This window comes from Hydractinia symbiolongicarpus, chromosome 2 (genome assembly GCF_029227915.1).
Source record: "Hydractinia symbiolongicarpus strain clone_291-10 chromosome 2, HSymV2.1, whole genome shotgun sequence".
In the NCBI taxonomy this organism is placed as follows: Eukaryota; Metazoa; Cnidaria; class Hydrozoa; order Anthoathecata; family Hydractiniidae; genus Hydractinia; species Hydractinia symbiolongicarpus.
The window spans coordinates 10,934,078-10,959,218 of record NC_079876.1 but is presented as its reverse complement, the minus strand read 5'-3'; the positions used below and the strand labels follow the sequence as shown (position 1 = coordinate 10,959,218).

General features: G+C 34.0%; 2 protein-coding genes and 1 long non-coding RNA gene across 3 annotated transcripts; 2 read left to right on the top strand and 1 right to left on the bottom strand.

Moving 5' to 3' along the window:
- The first annotated feature begins 748 nt into the window (after nucleotides 1-748).
- On the top strand, nucleotides 749-3,143 carry LOC130629376 (uncharacterized). Its single transcript, XR_008981950.1, has 2 exons — nucleotides 749-1,145; nucleotides 2,309-3,143. It is a non-coding gene; the product is annotated as an uncharacterized LOC130629376 (long non-coding RNA).
- An 8,856-nt stretch (nucleotides 3,144-11,999) lies between these two features.
- LOC130629375 (uncharacterized) lies at nucleotides 12,000-17,181 on the top strand. The gene is made up of 5 exons (XM_057442532.1): nucleotides 12,000-12,223; nucleotides 14,757-15,305; nucleotides 15,733-15,813; nucleotides 16,409-16,546; nucleotides 16,823-17,181. The coding sequence occupies exons 2-5, from the start codon at nucleotides 14,783-14,785 to the stop codon at nucleotides 16,906-16,908; spliced, it is 828 nt and encodes a 275-aa protein (XP_057298515.1). The 5' UTR covers nucleotides 12,000-12,223; nucleotides 14,757-14,782; the 3' UTR covers nucleotides 16,909-17,181.
- A 969-nt stretch (nucleotides 17,182-18,150) lies between these two features.
- LOC130629374 (26S proteasome non-ATPase regulatory subunit 10-like) lies at nucleotides 18,151-24,921 on the bottom strand. The gene is made up of 8 exons (XM_057442531.1): nucleotides 24,741-24,921; nucleotides 22,296-22,446; nucleotides 21,887-22,063; nucleotides 21,185-21,310; nucleotides 20,952-21,062; nucleotides 19,684-19,818; nucleotides 18,968-19,228; nucleotides 18,151-18,497 (listed from the first exon to the last, which is right to left on the bottom strand). Exons 1-8 carry the CDS (start codon nucleotides 24,846-24,848, stop codon nucleotides 18,352-18,354), a joined length of 1,215 nt encoding a protein of 404 aa, XP_057298514.1. The 5' UTR covers nucleotides 24,849-24,921; the 3' UTR covers nucleotides 18,151-18,351.
- Between the last annotated feature and the right edge of the window lie 220 nt (nucleotides 24,922-25,141).

The window sequence follows — 25,141 nt, the reverse complement described above, 5'->3', positions numbered from 1 at the left end:
ATTGATTTTTATATATTTATAAAACAAAATAATACAAGTAGCATAAAAATATAGAATATAAAATAAAATCGTGAAAATATTAAAATATAGCTATTTAAAATATACTTAAAAAGAAAAAAAGAAAATAATATACTTAAAAAGAAAAAAATATACTTAAAAATTCTTAAAAACACTTGAAAACTTCAAGAACTCAAAGTTAAAAACAAAAACAAACAAACAAAAAAGAAAACAGAAGCAAAGTATAGACAAGTTAAAAACGAAAATCGAATAAGCCAAGACGATGAGTATAGGAGAGAGACTACCACTATCACTTGTGTCAAAATTATCTCAAATCCCAAAACAAGTTGCTTCAAAAGAATTTAACATGATATCTACACCAACGTCTGTTTTTTTTGGTATTTTTATGGCATTCTTGAACCTCTTACGCATAAAATTGTTGACTTCAATATTTCGAAGGAAAGTCTTGTTCGGAGACATGTAATCACTGTTGGGTAGTCTTCGTTTTGTTATGGAGATTTTTTTTGCAAGTTCTTGAAAAAAAAACGTGACATTCATTTCCCATACCTCTATTTGTACCCATCACAAGCGGTATGAAGGTACCATGTTCAACATTTATTATCCTTTCATTATATGATCTCTTCTTCTCGCTTTCTTGATCATGAAAGGTTTTCGTTGTGGATTGATTTTTTGGAGTTTATGTGCGTGTTACGAAAAATGCCGTTTGTCCATGTCGCTAAAAATCATTGATTTCCGCCGGCGAGGGCGGAATCTTTAAAATCGCCTGGGAAGATAGAGAGATAGATAGATAGAGACAGCCCAGAGCCTGGACGCCTAAAACTTATCCAGGCTAAAGCCTAAATTCTCGTTTTGACACATTTAGTTCTGAGAAGGAGGCTATATTGCGTTTTAAACTAATAGAAATATATATACAAAGGGTAATTCCCTCCCACCCAGGGAATTTATTTAGGTAGCCAGAAAGTTTCATGTTGGTGAAAAGCAGTTTGCTGATTGAATTGATTTATTGGTAACTAGCTATATATTTGATACTGTGAATACGATATAAATACATAAATATATATATATATATATAAGACACCCATCGTACTTCTGTTGTTGGTGTGCAGAAATTGTCGTCGACTGCTTCGGTAAGATTATATTTTGATACCCAAATTCTGAAACATTACTAAATTTAGCAAGCTTAAGAAGTGGACATGCCATAGCTTTCAGAAACCAGAGAATAATGTGATGTGAGTGCTAATAAGCTGCATATACCGTAAAAAGTGCAGGTAACACCACTGTTTGCACACAGAATTTATGTCAACTTTACTTTGTCTATCAACGAGCCTTTCATCATAGTGGAAAACTGTACGACATAAAGCCTCTCATACCCCAAAAGTCCTGCACATAACTTTAACGAAAAGCATTTAAAAATCTAGGGCAGTTCTTAAAATATCAAATTTCAAAAACTTGCATGAGCACATAGGAAATTGACATGTTTTTCACAGGTGTAAATATTTTTTTATAATATATTAAAGATAAAAATGGACTATGCAACATTAATTCAAGAATAATTTCAGAGTGAAACTTTTCAAGCAGGTTTTTGTGTGGTATATAAAATATATGAGTAGGATGTCACACTCATTTCTTTTTTGCTGAGACGTTGAAAGACAGAGATCGATAGAACGTTTACACAAGCACCAGTGTCTATTTTATACGTAATCATTGTATTGCATATTTTGCCGTTCGCTGGGCACAGAATTTGCATTTCATGACTTCTTTGCTTTTTTGACGATGGATCATCTGATTGATATCAGAATTAGCAGTTGATGACGATTGAGTTGAGTCAGGCTTGTTGTGAGAATAGACTTAGTTTGCAACTTTGATACCGCACTAGCTCTGCAGTTGGATAGTACTTTTTCAAATGTGATGTCGTTTTCGCAGAGTAGGCGTTCTTTAAATTTTTTGTCTCTTAAACCGATATCGAACGTGTATTCCATAGACTTTAAAGGAAAAGACTCCTGTTAGGTAGAAGACCTTATATTTAGTAAGAAGTTGGGAATTATGAAACTTTTTCGTACAAAAAATTACATTTTATAATTGAGACTTGAAAAAGAAACTTTTCGTTTTTCGGGAAGTTGGCTGTACGAGGTTTGTGCCCTGGGTCCATTGAACGTTGATGGCTGGTCCGTTAAATTATTGAATTATAAAAGATTGAAATCGATTGCCACACATTGGACACACATGCGTCTTCGTGGTTCTGGGTGATTCTGGTAGCTTTTATTGTACTTTCTGTTTTTTCACATTTTAGGGAACCAGTCCCAAATTGTTCTATGATACAAAACATGTTGGCACGATTTCATTGAACTAATTTTGACCCAACAATTCACAATTTCAAGCGTCATTCAAACGTGATTTGCATGTGAAGATTTGTTGACAGAAGCGGTTAAAAAAAAAGATGGAACAATGATGAAACAGAAGAGCTTGCTGATTTGCTCGATTACCACTTTTCGTTGGATGCGTTTGAAATAAGAATATATTCATTAAATACAGATTATGAATTGAAATAAAAAATACTTGTAATAGCCTAATTTGTAAAGTATTTTTATATAATTCAGATTGACTTTCATGGTAAAAAATCTCACGATTAGGGATTGGTCTAGTCTGAAATGTCTAAAAATGTGTAAATTGTTATCTTTTTCGTTTAACATATATATAACTGTACAATTTTTTTTCATTTGCAATCAGTTGCTAGTCTAACAACAACAACAACAATAATGATAAATATTTAAAGTATTTCTAGCCCAGAAAATCACAAAAACCAATTGTGAGTGGATTATTTCCATTGGGGTCCACTGAGTCTGAGTGAAGCTAGCTTTCTCAGATTTACGTTTAGTTTTAGCAGGCTTCTAGAAAACTAATCAAGACCAACGTTAGAGGTAGCTAAGGTTACAGATCAGATGAATTATTATTTTCCTTTTAAAATTTAATTTTGAAGTATAATATCGTTGTTCTTTGTTTATTAGCGTCCATTTTACATTTCTAATAGTTGTCAACCATTTTTTTTTTGTGAAAACGAAAGTGAAATGTATGGTGTAGAAAAGCTCAAAATTTTAGTAGTAAAAAAAGTGGCAGCTACTAACTTATACGATAGAACGCTTTAGGCAAAACTTTGCGTCAGAATGTTCCTGTACTGGTAAATTGTGAGCTAGCCATCCGGGGTTTTGTGCACCTTGCCGTCTGTTTAGGCTGCCCCGGGTAGAAACCAAAGGCGAGATAGTAGTCTATGGTCATCCTTCTTTAGTTTTAAAATAAAAAAATGTTAAACTTTCTTTTATTGGGACACTAAAACAAGATAATAGGGAGTGAGGTCAATATCGATGACGTCATAATGTTATGCCGCAGGTGCTTTTTTTAAAAAAAAATTTTGGAACATGCGCACACTTTTTTTCCTTAAAATCGCGGTTTGAACGACCGTATTAAAAGCAACAAAAGCAAGCACGAGGAACCTGCGTACCCACTTCTGTATCTCCAACAGACGGACCTAGGAAAAACGGAAACCTCACAAGAGCTTATGAGTGTGGCGGGAATTGTTAAAGCCGGTCGACTTCCTATATCTTTTGATATCCGCCAGCGAAGGCGGAATCTTTAAAATCGGCTGAGGAGATAGAGAGATAGATAGAGACAGCGCGGCTAGGCTGGACTTTTAGCGAGGCTAAAATGACTTTTAAGCCAATAAGAATCCTAACAGTGCAACAACTTGTTTTATTATCCAATGAACAATACTTTATTTTAAATTTTATATGCTATCGAAAGATAACGCTTGTGCAGTGTAGCATAATGAAGATCGTCTTATAATGCGCCATCTTTGATGTTATTAACGTTTCCCTTTAATAATTACGTCATTTCCTTCTGTACAATTTTGCAAGCACGTGGACTAAAGCTATATTCAGCAGAACTAATTAATTATTCACGATTTTTAATTTAAAGAGGAATTGTTGAGACTGAATATTTTTGGTGAAAGATAAAGTATTATAGCTATAAAATCGTGACAAGTGTGTTGCAAAAGAAAAAAGAATATGTAGCCTTATGAAAATAACCTTTCGTAACTGATTATGTAAAAAAAAAAATCCTGCCACCTTTAAAGATATTTTCCAAGTTGTTTTTCAGAAAAAAAGAGAAAATAGATAAATTTTCAGCCTTGCCATTGGTCTTATTTTGTTTTTATTGTTCATCAATTTTCAGGTTTATTATTTTTTTTTAAATTGTTTTTATAAAGAAATGAAGTTTATGTAAGTTAAGTCAGCTATGATTTACAGTTACAATAATAATCAAAAATTTAAATTTAAAATTTTAGAATATTCAATGATTTTGTTCCCCCATACTTCTCAGTCCTCTTTAAAGTTCCGTACTTTTTCAGATTATTGCTAATGGCGGAAATCTTTACGCCGCAGGGCTTCTTGTTCGCCTTTATATCCAGTCGAGATTCGTCACTTCTGTTTGCTGATTTCAAACGAAAATGCTCGTTTGTGAATGGAATAAGGTGTGGTTCAGCTTCTACGTTGTGACATGTACGATTGGTGATAACGAAAGCAATGCTTTAAAGTATTCTGGTAGCGGTTCATCCTGCGCAAAGATTGTCGGCGGAAAGTGATCGTTCAACACGTTCTCAATTGGTTTCAAATAGTTTTCGAAACCCTGTATTGTAAACTTCGATTTGTAGGCTTTGGTGAGTGATGTATAAGCTGCACGTGGTTGAGTTTGAGCTATCTTAGACAAATTAGCTAATTCTTTTGCCCAGTTTTCGACCTTATCACTACAGTACGTATCCTTAAGTGTCTCTTTCCATCAAGGGTAATACTTAAGGACTCCTTAAATAGACTTTTTACGTACTGGGCTAGTTTCTGCGATTTTACAATTAACCATGTTTTTGATCCGTTAACATAATATCCTGATTTTTCTCCTTCTTTTACAAGGTTTTCATACCAGCTATGTAAATTCAATGTCTTTCCAGCTGCAGCAGCGCTATCAGCGAGCCATACTTGCTTGATTTCGGGTTCAGCGATCTGCATATAATTGATGATAGTAGCTGTACATAGAGAGTACCATGGCATGACCAAGGGATCACCTTGGGTGGTTCCCTCTCTGGATTCGATTTTAGCACAACCTGATATAAATAGTCGTGAGGGTTTACGATGCGTATTGATAATGTAAGCACATAGTACCGGGCATATTATTCTAATATTGTGTAAAGCTACTGAGCGATTCATTGAATTGAAACCGCTCTATAAGTAGGACTGCAACAGTTTTGAAAATTTCCTTCATAACATGAATTGCCGGCTCTGCACCCCCTAAATATAAAAGAATGTTGATACCAAGCTAGTCTTGTGCCGGGTTGCTTTCTATTTAGCTATTTTTTTCACATCTTAGAAAGGTTCCGTCCCAAAAAGGAACAGCTTTAAATTCATGGAGACGTAATAAATAAGACAAAATAAATAAAATAATAAATGTCCTAATGATAATACCTCGTTTCCAGGGCTTTTTTTGAATTTTTGATATTGTGTAAAAGAAAAACTAGAAACGAGATTGCAAAGAAGTGGTTATCCAATCTCATCATTGTAAATAAAATTAAAAAAACCTTGAGAAGGATGTTATAAAGAAATTATTGCAGTACTTTATATCTTTGAAGCAATTAAAAAACTTTTTAATTTCACACATTCGTAGAAATGTGTGATTTGGTATGGGCTGCGTTCTGTCATGGTGGTAACGAAAAGTTAAAAGGAGGGCGAATGGTATCAAAATCAAAGCGACCACAAATAGCGTGCTATATTGACCAAAAGTTTGTGTTTATGTATTGTTTTGTGCGTGTAGCAGCGTTCTTTTGTTTTCTTTTTATTAATCGTGTAGCTTTACATAGCATACCCAAAATAATGAAACCAGTAGATATATATCCTATTTGAATTTCGAGAAATCTCGCATCAAATGAGGGTGTTCATTTTGAAATTGGTTGTTTTGATTTACTGTATAAATCAATACTGATCAATACTGGTAATATTATAATGTTCGAAATTGACTCGAGTTGTGTGCGCTCCAGCTATATCTCAGTAATCGAAAAATAGTCACAACTTTTAATATGATTCAATTTATCATCATCTCTTTCTCTAAGTTTATGCCTTACTATTTTATACCAAATTTTATCTATATTTATATTTTATATTTTAATACAGTGGACTCTCTATTACTCAAACCATAAAAAACAATTGGGTCCTATCCGTACTGTCCTGACTGAAGAACAAGAGACTGATCTGGAATCATATATACTTGGTCTAGACAATTCTTTTTATGGATTATTCATATATATATAAATGAACTAAGAAAGGAATAAAATTAAGCAGGACGTGATTTTGTGTCAGGTTTTCTTAAACGCTGGCAGACATTGTCATTACGAAACCTCAGAGGCTGTTTCATTAAAGAAAGTGTTCGGACTAAACAAAACCTCCATCGACCGATATTTTAAAAATCTTAAAACAGTCTTAGAGAAATTTAACATTACGCCACACCGAATATTAAATGTTCATGAATCTGGTTTAACATGTTTTCATTTGGTGTTGGCACCAAAGGGCAAGCGTGTTGTAGCTGCCGCAACAAGTGGCAAAAGAGGTGTAACCGTTGTTGTTTGTTGTAGTGTTACGGGCAGTTATGTTCCACCAATGATGATTTTCAAACGTAAAAGAAAAAGGCAAGATCTAACAGAAGGTGCTCCAGTTGGAACACTAAATGAAGTTTCTGATAGTGGGTGGATAAATACGGAATTGTTTATGGTCTACCTTAGCCATTTTGCTGAGCATGCTAAACCGACAAAGGATGATCGTGTCCTCTTAACTTTAGATAGGCACAAAAGCCATACAAAAAATATTGGACTTATAGACTTCACACGAGATAATGGCATTATTAACAATTATAATTTTACAGGTTGACTACGTCAGAAATAATAACAATCCTGGTATCAATGTAGGACCTGTTGAAACAAAGAATAGTAATAAATGAAATTTTAAAATAGGTAATAATTTAGGTAAATTTTTTTTTCTATACATATTATACAAAAACAAATAAATAAATAAGGTATCGAAAATAAATAAATTAATTAGATAGGTGAGATGGAAAAAAGCAAACTGGTACACTGATGACACTGGTACACTGATGACGTAAGAATGGGATAGCACGAAAATTATTCTACACTGCTTAGTCAAAACACTCACATACAGGCATCAAAATCAATAGAGAGAGAATCCTAGAACAAAATGAAAGGCAATTAGGATACAAAAGTGATTCAAATTGGATCAAATTGCATGAGACAAACAAAGTTATGGAGGAAAGAAATTAAACAATGCAAGAAAACCAAAAATCAAAACAAAATATACATAGTAACGATAAACATCACTTGAACTAGAAAAACAAACAGACAGTAAAAATAAATTGAATAACTAAGACAAATTAACTACGTTGATGCTTCTTTTAAAAATAATAAATGACTTTTCGTTTCCCAAAGGTAAATCAAGTTTATTGAACAGCAAGGTTCCTTGATAAGCAGTGGTTTTGCGACCAGCTTGGGTTCGAACACGTGGTACTCTGAGTAACGATTTGTTACCACGTGTGTTGATTCGATGTTCTATAAATTCGTATTGAACATTTTGAATTGGTTCCAGGTTGTGAATCGATTTAAATACATCGGTTACCATTTTTCGATTTCTTTGTAGATCAATTTCCGGCCAGGACATTGCAGAATCTGTGCCAATGATCCTTTTTGCTCTATTTTGTTGCGCTTGAAACTTGATTTTCCAGGTTAAGTTCAAGCCAGAAAATAGAGGGTAGCAATAATGAAACAGTGGATTTATCATGGATTTCTAGATCGTTGGTGGTAAAGTATAACGAATTCGACTGAGCAATGTAACACGTGAGCATATTCTCTTGTAAACCGATTTATAATGAAAATTCAAATTTAAATGTTGATCTAATGTTACTCCAAGATATTAGTACGATTCAGGTCGGTTCAATTCTACAGTATTGATATTGATCAAACAATTTGGTTGTTTGGATGGACGGGAACCATATAATACAAATTCAGTTTTTCCTTTTTTAAGGTTAAGTAGCAAACAATTGTCGTTCACCCATCTTTGAACAATTTGAGATTGAGATTGAGATTGATTTCAATTGAGATTGTCTCCCTTCCACGACACACCTCGCATAAATTGCAACCTCTTGATCGGACATTTTTTAAACCGCTCAAAGTTGCTTTTAATACAGCTTGTACTTCTTGGATGCGACTACATCCTGGCCGAAGAATCACCCGCATATCTTAAGGCAGCCACAATCGAAAACGCGATATCTGGTTTTTGATGCACTGGAATTGTTCCTTACGATGCATCAATTTTGCCAGAAAAAGAATTTTTGTCAGATCCGAGAGAACCACTTGCTACCCCAGATGTTAGCACCATTACAGAAGAGCCAATCACTATTGCATCTTCATCGCAAGCTGGATCCAGTGTTGATGCCATTGACATGATTGTTCATTCAACGCCAGTGAGTTTTAGGGAAATTTTAAAGTTCCCGATATTGTTAGACAGAAAAAAACGAAGCGAAGTGAAGAATCAGAAAATATTACAGGATTACCATACAAGTTATCTTTGGAGAAATCTGAGAAAGAGACAAAGGAACCATCAAATTCGAAGAAACAACCAAAGGCGAAAAAAGAAACATTAAAAAAGAAAAAAACGACACCACCAGTTGTAGAAGATTGCGAATGTTTAGTTTGCGGTGATTGGTGGCACGAGTCATTGCCAGGAGAAAACTGGATGCAGTGTATAAAGTGTTCAGTATGGCTTCATGAACTACCTTACTTGTATTAAAATTCGCGCTGTACTAGAATTCGCGCAGACCTAAGGTGCGCGAAATTAAGACTGAGCGAAAAATAATCCGCGCGAATAGCTTTCCTATCACAAACTTGGAAAACGCTTAAGAAACCCTAAATTGATATGTAATTTAGTAACAGTTTTTGTAAGTAAAAATTTGAGATAGTTTTCAGCTGGTATAGTGACTTCTTTTCTGTTTTAAATAAAATTAAAATTACAATGAAACCTCTTCTTCTTCGTCTTAGTCTTCCTCCTCGACCTTTATCTCCAGCGGGATTTTCTCTGGCTCAAGGTAATTTTTTCGAGCATGAACCCTTTCATTTTTCGGAAGACTTCGTTACATAGCATTAATCATTGGTCAAACGAAGAAAAATCAATTGAGCTCATCAACAAGGTTCTCGTACCTTACGTCCAAAAGAAGAAAAAAGAGCTTGGTTTTCGTTCATCAAAGAAATGGCTATTGATTGCAGATGTATTCAAAGCACAATGTACTGACAAGGTCAAAGATCTAGTCGAAAAACATCATGGAAAGATGGTTCCAGTTCCTCATAATATGACAAATTACTTCCAACCACTTGACCTTACTGTCAATCGATCATGTAAATCATTTTTACGTGACCAAGCACAGACGTGGTATGCTGAACAAGTGCAAGCCCAGATCGCTAATGGAATTGCACCAGAAAATGTTTCTGTCGACTTGAAAATCAGCATTCTCAAGCCTCTACATGCTAAATGGGTCAAGACAAGAAAAGAAATCATAATAAACGGTTGGCGCAGATCGGGAATCATCGATGCACTTAGAGAGCAAGTTCACAAAGAGGACCCTTTCGAATAATTTTTGTATTATTTTTTATGCTGTTGAAAAGAACTGTTTGAAGAAAAAGAAAAGATCTACCAAACTGTACTGTAATTAATAGCTTTTAAAATCTCCTTTGATTTGCAACGTTTGCTTTAGTTTGACGAATAAATTTCAATTGAAAGACATTTCGACCATCGTTTTAGAACAATATGCAGAGTTTTTAACGAGAGTAGACATTTTGGGGTGCGCGAATTTAAAACTGAGCGAATATCTCCACTTTAGGATGCGCGAATTTAAGTCGCGCGAATTTAAAACTGAGTGAAAAATAGTACGACTCCAATCCAAATACAAGTAAGGTATGTTGTTCTTCAGATAAACCTATTTGTGACTTCTGTGACTAATTTTATTTGTTTTTTATTTTAATTATTTTATACACGATTTATATACGGTTAGGATTCTTATAGCTATATTTTAGTACTTTATTTTCATTTAACCTGCTAACTTGTTGCTACTAAGTAGTGGTACTAAATTTTACTTTTGTCAGACATTTAATAGAAGTTTAAAAACTCGATATTTTCTCCTTTGTTCCTGGATTTCTATAGTGACCCATCTTACCCCAGCTGTTGGGGTAAGATGAGTCAGCACACTATTGTGTACAAATAAAATGGCAGCCATGTTGCTTTTCTTCTGTAATTTTTTTTTGGTTTGTTTTTAGGTTTTGTATCATTGTTTAAGCCTGTATTAGATTTTCTTAAAAAAAACAATTGTCTTCTTAGTTTTTTTAAGTTTCTTCCCTTAATTGACTCGTCTTGCCCCGAATTACGCTGTAACTTGAATCTCTCCTTAACTCGAGCGTTTTTTTTGTCTCTTCGGGTATTTCCTCTCTATAACTCGGACGTCTCATGTATCAGATATCTAGAACTTTATATGACACAGTATCTAAAACTTTATATGACACAACCAGTTTTTTTTGCATTGTATTGGCTCTGTAAACGTAAGTAGAGTCCTAACTGATTCGAATGTTTTGTATCTACATGTGTCATTCGAACAAAATGTAAACACGATTCTTTGATTGATTCTTTGATTGAAGTTTTACAATCATGGCGTCTGTTGCTGGGACAAAACGTAAAGCAGAAAACAAGTCCTACAAAATAAAATACAAAGCGTTAGGAGTTGGAGAAAGGAACTGCTCCAAAAATGTTGCTGCCCGATTCGGTGTACCTACCAGTACCTTGTCAACCTTGCAAACTCTAATTTCGGATTTCTTTTCTTCCCAAGAATAAATCGTTGAGATAAAATATTCTCTAGTTTTACAATCATGGCATCTGTTGCTGGGACAAAACGCAAAGCAGAAAACAAGTCCTACAAAATAAAATACAAAGCGTTAGGAGTTGGAGAAAGGAACTGCTCCAAAAGATGTTGCTGCCCGATTCGGTGTACCTACCAGTACCTTGTCAACCTTGCAAACTCTAATTTCGGATTACTTTTCTTCCCAAGAATAAATCGTTGAGATAAAATATTTTCTAGTTTTTATTTTTTCAGTCTGTTCTTAGCCCACAAGGTCGAGATTTTATCCTGTACAAAGAAAGATTTCGGCCCCATTCCATATAAGGGAGAAAATTCTCGCTTAATTGGCCATTTATACAAAATTTATACAAAAACTTGGAAAAACTCCCAACTCTCTATTACCCGAACCTCTCTATTACTCGAACGGTTTCTGATTCCCCGTGGCTGTTCGAGTTATGAAGAGTCCACTGTAAATACATTTTAATTTTTTATCATCATAGTGTTGTGTAAACCGCTTTTTACATTAGACATAAGAAATTTGATTGACAATATTTTATGTTAAAACTTGGACATCCATGTATATGTGTACAAATCATAACAACATTTTACGACAATTCGGGTGTCATACACCCATTTTCAAGTAAAATAAAAATTATACAACAGGTCTATATAAACAAGAACACTGCCATAGATACAAGATATATAAACATAACCAATATTGAAGTATAAAGTATGTATACAATATAAATGTGTGATCAAACCGGACAGTTTTCTTGTTCTAATTAGCTTTATTTGTAAACGCGTTGTGACAATGGCCGTAAGTATACTCTACTGGAGTTAAAGGGGAACTTTTGTTTGATATATGACTTCACCAGGAAAATGTCCAGCAGGATGTGTAATATCAGCTTTGACTTTATTCGGATTTCCGAGATGCAGCACAAGTAAATTGTTTAAAAATACAGACTCTCCCTATGAGAAGTTATAAGTATTAAATACATACGCTGTTAATTAGTTGGAAAAGCCCTAAGGAGGAGCGTGATGATTTGTTTTTATTGCTTCTTAAAAACAAACGTGACAAAATCAACATGTCAATACACGATTTTATAATGCTGTATTGCAAATCGAAAGTAGACACTTAACTTGTGATAGAACAGAGTGCGTTTTAAACTCGGAAATTTGTATGTTGGTTATCTTATTTGTTATTTTATAACTTTTCAATGGCAAAGAGCAGGTAATTCTATGGTTTGAAAGTTTGTTTTGACTATCAAATTCAAAGTTGTACTATTTAATGCATTAAAATTTAAGTTTTGTTCCAACACTATGCTGTCGATAAAACGAAGCGGAATTACAAGGCTTGCATTTTCTGATAAGAAGGAGATCTCCCTTCAGAGCAGTAGCAACCTAGTGGCTGGGTGGAGGCTAGGCCCTAAAAAAATTTTCGTTAAATATTGATGATATGGGGAGATTTGTGTAGAGGATGCGTTTTTTACTCAATCTAGGAAGTTAAAATTTTCAAACAAGTTATGTTTTTCAGTTTCAATTAAAAACTTTGGGTTGATAATTACAACTATTGAAATTATTCGCTTTCATTTTTACAAAATTCTATTTAAGTATTTTCTTCTTCATTCAGACTTTCACGATATGAGCTACAACGCGATGTTTTTACTTCTGTCACTACAAAGCAATTTGTTCAATTTAATGTCAATTATGACATTCCTATGCTATTCTTTGTATAACAATTAGTCTTTTTTATTTAAACGCGTTTCTTGTACTTATGAATCAAAGAGAGTAATAACACCATTGAAGCATTATATTTTAAAAAACCCGAGCTGCACACAAAATACACTGTTGTATACAAATCTGTGTTGACAAAAATAATATTGTTATGATCGGCGCCTCACGGTTTTTTAATTATTTGTACATTTTGACGGCTACTGCGTCTAATTCAATTTTCATTTGTTATATTCCATGCACCAGAGGTTTTCGATATTAGTATTGGGTGTGTGTATACATGCATGCAGAAGTATAAAAATATATAAATGTGCTTTAAAAATAATATTAACAATGGAAACAATAATATTTCAACGAATTCCAAAAATAGTATAACTGAAAGTTATTTTGCTCCAGGTACATTATTTCGTTGTACTTTTGGAAATGGTCGCAATTCTTTCTCCACTAAACACGAAATTAGATGGCTTCTCATCTGTTGCACATCAAATCGAGCTTTAATGGGCGATTTCCCATCCAGAATTTCGGCTGCGTAAGCCATGGCAAATACGCCACAGTTGAAACCATCTTCTTGCTTTTGAACAGGATGAAATGACATTGTGAGTTTTCCAGTTGAGGTGTCTTTGAATTTTTGATAGAGTGCGTTTAAACTTCTCAATGTACATGACCAGCTTTGTTGTTCAAGCTGCCGCAAATTTGAACACGGTTACAGGAACAGAAGGAGAGTAGCCTATGTTGGTTCCCGTCATGTGGCAACTGTATGTGCTCGTTACTAACTGCTGAAAAGATAATTTGTTTTCTTTTGTGAATTGAGACCTGACTGGAAGTGGTCTATTTTGCCTAAAGCTTTGCATATAAGTTTTTAGGCAGCGTCCATCATGTTATCGTTAAGCCAGGCATCTTTAGATATCAAAATGTTTTGATCTTTTTCTTTTAAGTAATAAAACTCATTTTGTAACCAGAACGCGATATCTTCGTTTTTAGAAAGTGATTCAACAACACTTTTTCAGTAAATTCCAGTAAATACTTTTCTTAACAAAGAATAAGCTAAGCTGATCTCCATTTCTTTTCGCTGATAAGATTTGATATGTCTAAGATAAGTTCGCTATTTTGACCAAATATTTTCAATTTTCTGATACTAACATCAGATTTTGGCGATAAGAGTGCTTGAATGCTTCATGTGCCTGAATGTAAACACGTGGAAGCAGTTGTATTCCTTTTTATTTTACGATTTGAAATCTAAAGCATATTCGAATTATTGAATGGTATTCTTGTATTGGGTTTTTAGAGCTGGAAATTGCGTTTAATAATATGGTTTCCACGATTTCATCTGGTAATTTATACCATAGATTAGTTGAGTCGGTTAGCTCGTCGTTTAGACATGGTTTGCCGCATTACATCCGTTTAAATAGGTTATTATCACAGTTAACATCATTTTCTTTTTCAGTTATAATGACGTAGTCATCGTTGATGTAATCCGTATTACCTCCTATATAAAGATTAAGAGGGAGCTTGTTAAACTTCATTTTTAAAACGGTTCCATTTTGTTTCTTTAATGAAACTAAGCCATGGTCGGTAAAGTTCGTCACCTCGTAAAGCCCCAACGAGTTGCATTTCTGGTAGAGTCCTAATTCCTCAATGGATTCCTGATTCACCAGGGTATTAAAACTCCCCATGTCAAAACTCCCCAGGGATTTAGGACTCATGGGTCTTAATTCCCTGAATTCCTACTTCCCCGTTACACTGGGGTATTCTACGCCTATGATATTCTAAATAGCCGTCCCGTTAAAGTATAATAGGTGGAGAATAGTACTGGAGATGAGTTGGCACCACGTGGTCTTTTCGCGCGAACAGAAAATGATGGCTTTTATTATAGAAAATTGTCGTTAGCCCATGAAAAAAATTCGCGGTTATTCGCGCATCGTGAATATTTCCCGCGCTGTTATTTTGTGCTGTAATACATTTCGTGCGTGTTGTAGCATCACATAGTTTTGACGCAAAAAATTGTATTTCGCTTCTTCTTCGTTTTATTATAGCAATTGATGGCATTAGCCGAAGTAACATGTCAGAAAAATTCAATACACTGTCAAAGACGTATTTTATAGCGTTATTTAACTTATTTTTCTTGACACTTTCAAATACGTCGGCAATCACAACAGAAGTGTTACCGACACCGCAACTAACGCGTTCAGAAATGGTATACAAAACAACGTCAACTAATACGACAAAAACAACGATTTTATTAGGGATGGCGACAAATTTAACGATGTCTACAGTGGTCGCTACAGATGTTGCGGTGTCAAATGTAGCAACCACGTTGCCGGTACCTTATTCAATTTTTATAACAGACATTAAACGCACAAGCACAAAAGAGAGACGAACACCATTAACATATCAAATGAACTCATATTCCAAACTGTTGACACAGTCCGCGCTATTCACACAGTTCACACAGACCACGCAGCACCCATATTTCACGCAGTTAGAACAAACTACGCAGCTTACACAGACTACACAGTTCACACAGACCACGCAGTTACCGCAAACCACACAGACAGTAAGAACCAGCACTATAAAACCTACAGGTAAATTTTGTAACTATTTCAAAAGTCTCTAACGAAATGTATTGTTCATTTGCAACTGTATTGACTTACGACATTCTTTCGAAAGCCGTTAAAAACTGCAGTGTGTTTCAAGTTATTTTGAAAAACAAAACAGAGGGGAAACAATATCGCTCTTAAGACAATCCTGTATCTTCCCCACCTTGGTATCTGTTATGTGCGCAGTACGATTAAAGGTATTTCGAAATTCCTTCCATAAAGTTTTAAAACTCTGTATCCTGCACAAAAAGAGTTTATTCATAGCCATTTCGATGAAAATCAGTTTTCATCATCCTTATTTTTTAGGCACAAATTAACTCCTAACAAATTTTGAGGCACAAATCAACTCCTGTTTTAAAAAATAAATTAAAAGTCGTTTCATTTCCAGTTTCTCTTTTTTTGCTTTCTTTAGAGTGTCCATCGTACGACTGCTCTTCGTGTGAACACGGCTACGTAAACTTTACGAGCAAATGTCCTTCTTGTAAATGTAAAGGTATGTGAGAACACGATGATGTAACCATTATGAACGAGTCTCTTTTCTGCAATTAAATATCAATGTTCTATCAGTTTTTAGTTGTTAAAGCGCGCGAATTTTTAAATACTTGGACAATGCAGTGAGGTTAGGCTATAGGATGTTTAAAAGAAACGCATAGGACTCATAAATATTGACGCAGTTATGTGATAAAGTTGGTTATGCTACAACGATAATGCATTTACCTGCAATGCATTCGTTAGAATTATACTATATGCGGTGTAACACTGTGGTAGAGCATTGGCTTTCAGTGCGAAAGGTCTTGGGTTCGAACCCGACGAGTCATACCACGCACAGCAAAAGTTCCAATCGATTTTTTCTGATTAGCGATCAGAATAGGTTTGATATCTTCAGTGCCTTTTCAAAAGTGGTTGTTTAATTAGGCAGTTGCTGTGCTTGCATGGCTTTTGTGGTTTAAACAGGAGATTTCAATGAACTTAAGACCTCTCTACAGACACATGCTAAGCAAGTAAAAACTTACAAAGACCCGTAAAAAAATTCGATTCGATGATTCAAGTACAGTCACGATTATTTTGTGATTTATTTAAAATTTTAGATGATCCTGACTTTGAATCGAAACGAGCAAGTTTGATAGTTGTTGCTGGTATATTACCAGGACTTCTTCTCCTGTTCTGTATTTGTTTGACTGTCCCCAAAGTATGCGCAGCCAATCAGAGGCGAAAACAAAGAAAAGGTGAGCTTTAAATGGTTTTTTTGTAAATGAAAAAAAAAATAATATCACAAGTTTGACTTGTTTCAAATTCTTTTGATACAGATTTAAAAACTGTTTTGTGCAACCTCGTTTCCAGAGCGTCTTTTCTCTTGCCGTTATACATTAAAAAATACCTTGGAAACGAGGTTGCAGTTTAGTGGCTTAAACGTGACATAATTACAAAAAGCAAACATTCGAATGCATGAAATTCGCTTTATCATCTTCAAAAATACAGCGGATTCTCACTTTTCGTTATAGAATTACAAACACCAGAAAGACACAAGTTTTCACGCAATTTGGTTTTACAAAATATGAATACAGTTGACGATGCTGGTGGCGCGTGATTGCAACCTGCTGCCCAACCCTCTAATCAAAGCTAGATACAATACAAAGTTGCACACACACACGTACACACACATTTGTAAATAGGTTACAAAATAGTTATGGACAAAACTGGATGATATAAACAGTGGAATATACTAGCTGGAAAACCAGAACCATAAGCGACTCTTTCATATAATAAACTTCCGCCTTTTTGGTTACATATGTAGCGCCCACTAGAGGGCGGGAAATATTTGAATATAGGATAGGTAGGTATATAGTAATACAAAGTACAAGTTGTACATTTTTGGAGCATTGTTAGCACAAAGCCGCAATTTATTAGCCATTTTGATCAGATAAAATACGTTTGACAAGCAGTGTTAGTGTTTGATAATTTAAAGTTTTACCAAAAAAAATGCAAAAAATAAAATAAAATTAATTGCGTTAAAAACAATACATCTAAACATGAGTAAAATTCAATGCCGGTCGATACAAGTGAATTTCAATAACGGTCGATATAAGTGAATTTCAATAACGGTCGATACAAGTGAATTTCAATAACGGTTGATTTAAGTGAATTTTAATGACGGTCGATATAGGTGAATTTCAATAACGGTCAATATAAGTGACGGTCGATTGCACACCTCCGTCACTTTTTTATGTTAGTGATCATATATATGAAGTGAAGAAGAACTACTTTGTGCATAAGTAACACACTACCTAGCAGTGAGCAGGAATAGATCCGCGGTCCGCGGGTTTCCAATTAATTTTATAGCAAATTATAAGTTATTCAATAACTACACCCTATTCGTATCACACGACTTTGTAATTTTCACGCTCGATCAATAGGCCAGAATTTATAGTATTTTCCATTTCAAATAGTTTGTTATGGTAGTTTTGAGCAATGTTTAATAATTTATGACGTCGTCAACAGACAGAGTCTAAATTGTTAGAAAATATACCAGTCGTAAAAAATATTAACAGTCACTAAATTTTGGTAAGAATTGAGCAAGTAATTCAGAAAATATTAAAAATTTAACTTCCATATCAAATAGAGTTTTAAGACACCAAAAAAAAAGAAGCAAAAAAAGGTGAAAAATGTTGGTAAAAATCGTTAAAAAAAGCAATGAAAATATCACTTATCGAGACAACAATTAATAACTTTTTTACAAATCAGGTTTTCGCATATTTGTTGCATTATTCACAAAAATTTTACCATCGCCATTGTTTTTCTTTCTTGTTATTTTGTTCATATTTTTTCAGCCATTTCACCCTCTATGTTCTTTTTCAATTTATAAAACTTTGAAAATATTGAGAGATTTTAAATAACATTTTAAAACAAAACGTTAAATAGAAGATAAAAATAAGGAAAATATTTAGAAATATACCAATAAATAAAACATCTAATTAATAATAAAAACAGTAAAAAAATAACATTGTACACGTGCGAAATTACAACTACTATTTTACCATCCAGAATAATATTTTGAATTTTGTAATAAATATATTTGTAAATTTTTCGGGATAGGGAAGTTTTTGATGTTCTCATATTGACAACAAACTATCTTACGACACATTATCTTCGCACAGTGAAGCAACGAACGTGGTTTCTCTAAAAAAATAACAAATGTTTTAAATCTGACTTTCACAAAGATGAAAGGGAAACGTAAAATGTATTGTACTAAAGGTAAGCAATTCTTCTCTTGACTACAGATCAGTTTGTTACTTTTCTTCGAACGATTATTTTTCGCACGAATTTTTTTGTTTGTTAATACTTGCAGGAGCAAAAAAATAAAATAAAATAAAATAATAATAATAAATAAATAAATAAAAAAAATTTGCCACTGTTCATTGTTTTATTTTTTCTCTACAAGCTTATTATCTTGTTTTCACAAAAACACCCGCAAAAACGACCTTTAGCGGATGCGCAAATGTTTTTTAACATTTGCGCATCCATGAATTCTTTTTTTAGTAAAAGCATTTTAAAATTGAACTTCTGTGCAGTTCATTTCCATATCAGATACAATACATACCGTACTCTCCGGTAACAAAACATTGTAATAAATAATAGACTCTGCTTACCCATCGCTGTGCACATAACATCATATACATCTTTCTCCATCATACGCTGAGTCAGCATCAACGGAGTTTCATCATCGGTGCCGACAGTATTCATCTTAGCACCATATTGTAATAAAATGTCTGTAAATCCTGCCAGTTGTTCCGCAGTCAACCGTTCTTGGTTGTGACGTAGCAAATGATGTAGAGCTGTGTCTCCCACTCTGTCGGGCCGATTTACAAAACAGCCGGCATCAAGCAGCAACATGGCGGCTTGTAAGTTGCCTAAAATTTACGTAGTCGAAATTTAAACACACATACATGAAGTTAACTACAGACAAAACAAAAGGTAAAAACAAGCAGTTACTAAACGGTACTCGAATTAAGTTATAATATCGTTATCGTTGGACAGAAGATTCGCTCTGTATGTGACACTTCTGCGGAGAGGAAGGAGGAGGAAGAGGAGGAAGAGGAGGAAGAGGAGGAGGACGAGGAGAAGGGGGAACAACTAGCAAGATTGAAGGGTCATCGTATGAAGCATAGAGACTTTTTAAAACTTATTATTCGAAGTCCTATGCGTAAAAACAACTTTTAATCTTTCGATAATCACAAGTGTTTTCTAATAAAGAAAGCATAAGTTGAAAGCATAACGATAGGTTTTTATACAGTGTAGACAGATTGGACATTAAAAATTTACTTTTTGTTCCAAAAGTGGAAAAGAGCTGAAAACAATCACACACCTCGATTACAAGCTTCTAATAATGGAGTTCTTTCTAAATTATTTCTTGCGTGCGGATCAGCACCATGTAGAATCAGCTCACGACAGCATTCCTTCGATCCTTTGAAAGCTGCTTCATGTAGAGCTGTTGATTTACCTGAAACCAAATAAAACTATGTTACACATATATCAGTTGAAAATTCTTTGTTTTATTGAAAAGATGTATTTTTATTTATTTACCAGTTTACCAATGGAAAACAAGGAAGTTAGATAATTGATTCAAACAAAAATTTAAAAATTTCGTGTTTTTAACCTTATTCAGTCCGGTTTTTTTTCGAACATTTTGTGACCGGGAGGATTCTGTCCTTACTCTTTCCCATCGCCTCCATAAACAATTGGACTTAAGCTTTATTTAAGCTTATGTCATAAAAGCAACAGAATGGTAGAAAAACGTTATGCTTATGTCAGCATTTTTCCTGTGACGTCTTCGGAAGCATAAGATTTGTTGAAACATTGTTTGCTTCTAATTCGATTACTTTAACATCCTGTTTAAAGTTTCTAATAACCAAATAAAATATATTCAACATAATTCATAATGACGGTAATAAATTTTTGCTTGCGTCAGCATAATTTCTGTGACGTAATCAAAAGCTTGAAATTTCTTCAAAATACCACCAGCTGGTTAAAATTCAATTACTTTAGTTATAGAGCGAATTTTTACATTCTGTTTGAGTTTTCTGAAACCTACATCAAATTTATTTAACATATTTTCCGGTTTTTACATAGGTCGTATGAAAAATTGCCCGAAAATCTGTTTTTTTTTTTTATTTTCGGGTAAAATCCGAAAAAATCGGATTAATCACGTGTCCAAACATGGAAAATAATTCTTCTTGATGAAACAATGTTGTGTTGTAAGTTTCAAGTTCTAACTATAATCCTAACAAGAGTTATTATATTTTCCCCATTATAAGGGTTTCAAAGAGATTTTTAGGGGTAGTTTCGAGTAATAGCCAATATCAAAGCCTCTGACAGGCATGGGACCTAAAAATTTAGCATACAAGTGTCTAATAGATAAATATTGACACTCAGTAAGTACATAGCCATGCAGCTTAGCGGTAGGGAGTTATTAAAAAAAACCCGTCAGGATTCCGCCCCAGACCGAATAGAAACAGTATATGTAAATAAAATATTTGATCATTAAACACATAACAAGGAGGAAGGTCCAAAAATACAAGTTTTTTATAGAATTAACCACCTAAAATAACTTTTATTCATCACGAAAATACTCACCCCGGTTGACAGCGTTTACAACTGCTTTATTCTTCAGCAATAACTTTAAACATTCCACACTTCCCTCACGCGCAGCAATATGAAGTGGGCTGAATGGCTGAGGCTTATTGTCTACGAATAAGATGCATATAATCAGAGAACATGATCACACTAACCAAGAAATCCATCTATAAAACTAGTTGTAAATCAGCCATCTTTGAAACTAAATGTGACACAATTATCTCAAAACTGACCTGTCACAGGGTTATTGATATGTGCACCATTCTTCATCAACAATTGTAAAATTTGCACTTCATTACTTTTCGCTGCTTCGTGTAACGGTTGCCAATTGTTGGATATGCTGTATGTGACTGGAGCACCTAAGTATATTGAAGTTGATAGTAAAATACTGATGCGTGTTTGGAAATGCAAACCTACACACTGTAGAAGATTGTCTATGCAAGAGTGGCCACTTATTAACGGTTTCAGCTCTTTTCTATTGCAGCATGATTAATAAAAAACATTATTTTTTTCTGCACTACACTGGTTAAATGATTTGGTAATTTTAAAAACCCAAGCAATGAAAGAGACTTTAAAACAATTTCTTACAATGTTGTCCATTTATTTGCTTGTTTGTTTGATAGCATGTTTACATGATTAAAATTTCAGCTTCCTAACTGATATTAAAATTGGTCACGTTAAAGAAAAAATAGATACACTGAGCAAATTCTCTTAGATAGGAAAAATATTAAAGAGTGACTGACAAGTAACGAGTAGCATCAAAGAACTCAATTCAGTAACGAAACACCATTTTTGGCATAACAATAAAGTTCTTTGGCATGACAATAGATTCCTTTAAATAAAGTGCGTGTTCAATTTAATTTATTTCTGTAAATAAAATAAATAAAATATATTTTTGCTTTGACTGCAACAAATAAACAAAAATGTTTATTTACCTGATTCCAGCAATAATACAGCAATATCGTAATGTTTGTTTGTTGCAGCCCAATGTAAACAACTTCGGCCATATTTGTCCACAACGTCTAGTTTTGCTTTTTGATTAATCAAATATTTTACAATCTCTAAAAATCCTCCTGATGAAGCTAAGTGAAGACTATGTTTGCCACGAATGTCTAAATCAAACAGAAAACATTTGTCTCTTGTCTAATATGTATCAGACATTTCTACTGGATATATCAAATTTTGTGGTAGTTTGTTGTACTAGCTATTATGAGTCAATTGAGGTCAGATAGACCAACACTTATATTCTGAATTTTGGCATTTTTGCACATAAACTCGCAAGGGACCAGGACATTGTTGTTCGAAACAGAGAGATATTCAAGGTAAAGTTCAAGATAAACATACCTTTTAAATTTACATCAGCACCATGCTCAACTAAAAAATTGACAGCCCTTAATTGTCCACCTCTACATGCGTATAACAAAGCTGTTTCTTTTTTCTTAGGACTTTGCATGTTGATGTCCCTGACTTGTTTCTGATCCAGCATTTGTTGTAGCTACAAGAGAATAAATCAATAGATTATGGTCAACAATCAACGTATAAGTTAACTCTGAGCTTAACCTGGAGTGAAGAAACGTTCAAAAAACACCAAGAGCCCACCAAGAAGTTTTTAGAAAAACTGTCACTTGAAACTAATTTTAAATGAGGGAAGGGGTTAAATCCCAACTAAATCATGGCTCGCACAATATCCAGAGAGTTGATAGACATGGATTTTCCATTGTTTGACTGCAATTTTGAACCTTTGGCAATTTTTGATACCACTCAATGTGACATCATTGAGAAACAAAAGTGTCACTCAGATTTTCTGCTTTAACAAACTTGTTACTTTCCCTCTGGAGCACTGGTACTCCATTTGTAATATCGAACATCATGACATAACTAAACTTTAGAAGTTTAATACTGATTAACTACGCAATTACGCTTAAATCATTGTACATCTCAGAAAAGCTTCAATATGGATCAAATCTTCTTCAGATAAATGCCTGACACAAAGGACATCTTTCCAATTAAGATCTCTGTATCGTATATACCACATCCATGTGCCTATTTATTTAACACAGGCCATAAAACTCTTTGACTGTTTGTCAAAAGGACACAATCCTATACATTTTTTGGATCAGTAGTTCAAGCTATGTACAATAAAGGCAATATTTTTGCATAATGACAGGTCTTTGCTGAGATCAGCAACATTTTTAAACCCTTACATCTACATGATCATATACCTTATTTTGGTCAGAGTTTTAATAGATGCAACATGTTAAATATTTCCAAAACAAAAGGTTTGCACTGGTGACACCATCAAAATTTCAACAACAGTTCTATCTTTCCTATTGTTCGTCGGGATAAATGAAAAAATTATTATAAATATAGGAAAATTTTCAGACTTGGGTATTTGTAAGCAACACTAATTTTTTTGACTGCCATGAAATTTCAACTGCCCACCGGTCATTTCTAGCAATTATAATGATTGTCATGGGTAAAATATTTATTTTAGGTGCTCAGCTTTCTTACGTAACTTGAAGATGAAGAAAATAAATTATTTACAACTATGGCAGTATATATACATGTACCACTTCTGTGTTGATAATCATATAGCTTTGTTTTTCTACACCTTGCATCCCATTTTTTCATGGTGTGGGGCACACGCCGTGATTGTAAGATGGAGTGCGATGACCATCACAAGCCATGTGTTATTTGGGAGTTTGATGTACCACACACCATCACTTTTTCTCACAGCTAGGGCTGGCGTTATCAATGAATAACATAACAACAACAACAACAAAAAATCAAAACAATGTTTATGTTTTTCAATCATCCTCGTCCCCATGAATTTCGCCCGGAGAAACCCTAAATCAACCCAAAACAAATTCTTTTTAAACATTTATTATCATGTATAATTTAATCTTTTAACATCAAGCAGTGGTAGTGGAAGAGTTTTAAAAAAACTGTTTTTTATATCATTTATTCGATAAATATTTAGCTATCATAAAATCCCACAAATAATAACCTAAGAGTACAACGACAAAATAGCACCTTCCTTCTTGTTGACAAATTTTAAATGAGAACAATGAGCTTGTGTGCGCTGCATTTCAGGTGCAATTTGGGGAGGGCCAAGGCTTTTCACGGGTGGTCATGAGGGTGCCGATAAGCCGCATACGCCGTAAAAAGTGCAGGCGTTTTCGGGTGAGTTCGGCGTTTTCAAAAAAATTCAAGTATTCGCCCGAAAAAACCTGCATAGACCCGAACAATGCCTGAAAGAAAAAAAAACAGACACTAATATGATTCAAAAAAACTATAAAAATTAAAATAAACTTACTATGCCGTAGCGAAGTTCTTAGAAGAACTGTTTTTGATGGTTTTTGAAAAAGTTTACTTTACAAATAACTTATATATAAACTTAACTCCTTTCTCATCAAGCGGCTTCTTCCCAACCATTATTTGAAAAGTCGCCCAAACTAGCTCGTATATATGCTGGCGTTTGCGCCTTATCGGCACCCTCTTGGGTGGTTACAGACAAAAACCTTGAAAAAAAGAAAAAAACGCCCACGACTGCCCTTGCTATATATGGCGCTTTCATCGAGTCAGCACCTTGTTATCTATCTACACTCGATGATATAGCTAGTTAAAAGCCTCAACAATTTTTCCGTAAAAAGAAATATTAAACTGTGAAGAGGTGTATTTTCGTTGGTGCAACCTGTTCCTGCTTTGGTAAAATGTCTAAATAAAAAATATAAACACACCTATCTTAATGTTTTATCTCATTTAAATTACAATAAAATGTGTAGCTACCTTTTCAATATTCCCTTCTTGTGCAGCGATACAAAAATTCGAAAGCTTCATTTCTGCTGCATTTTCAAACAGACTTGGTACTAAATCTGCTTCGTCCCAGTCATCCATTTTTATTCGTTAGTAAGCTGTTGCTGTAACAATTTTACTTGTTGTTGTGTTGTCGCTTTCTTTCTCCTTTTTTGCCACAATTTTTGTTTTTAAAATTCGTGTTTCATGGTACATGAAACAGTGGATAAAGACATCACAAAATAGACATGTGTTAGTAGAAAAATTAATGTGGCACAAAAGTTCTACATTAACAACAAATTACAATCTAAAGATATTGATGTTAAAAAAACAACAACTTATTTCCTGGCCTAAAAATAGAACTTCAGGCCATATTTTTATCTTAAACGTTTTTA

Bases quoted from the DNA above. Each gene is read 5' to 3' on its own strand.
- LOC130629374 (XM_057442531.1), bottom strand. From the start codon at position 24,848: ATGGATGACTGGGACGAAGCAGATTTAGTACCAAGTCTGTTTGAAAAT. The intron at 22,447-24,740 runs GTAGCTACACAT...ATTCTCTTGTAG, and splicing joins AAGAAGGGAATATTGAAAAG to CTACAACAAATGCTGGATCA. The intron at 21,063-21,184 runs GTCAGTTTTGAG...TCTTATTCGTAG, and splicing joins TATCAATAACCCTGTGACAG to ACAATAAGCCTCAGCCATTC.
- LOC130629375 (XM_057442532.1), top strand. From the start codon at position 14,783: ATGTCAGAAAAATTCAATACACTGTCAAAGACGTATTTTATAGCGTTA. The intron at 15,306-15,732 runs GTAAATTTTGTA...TGCTTTCTTTAG, and splicing joins CAGCACTATAAAACCTACAG to AGTGTCCATCGTACGACTGC. The intron at 15,814-16,408 runs GTATGTGAGAAC...TTAAAATTTTAG, and splicing joins TCCTTCTTGTAAATGTAAAG to ATGATCCTGACTTTGAATCG.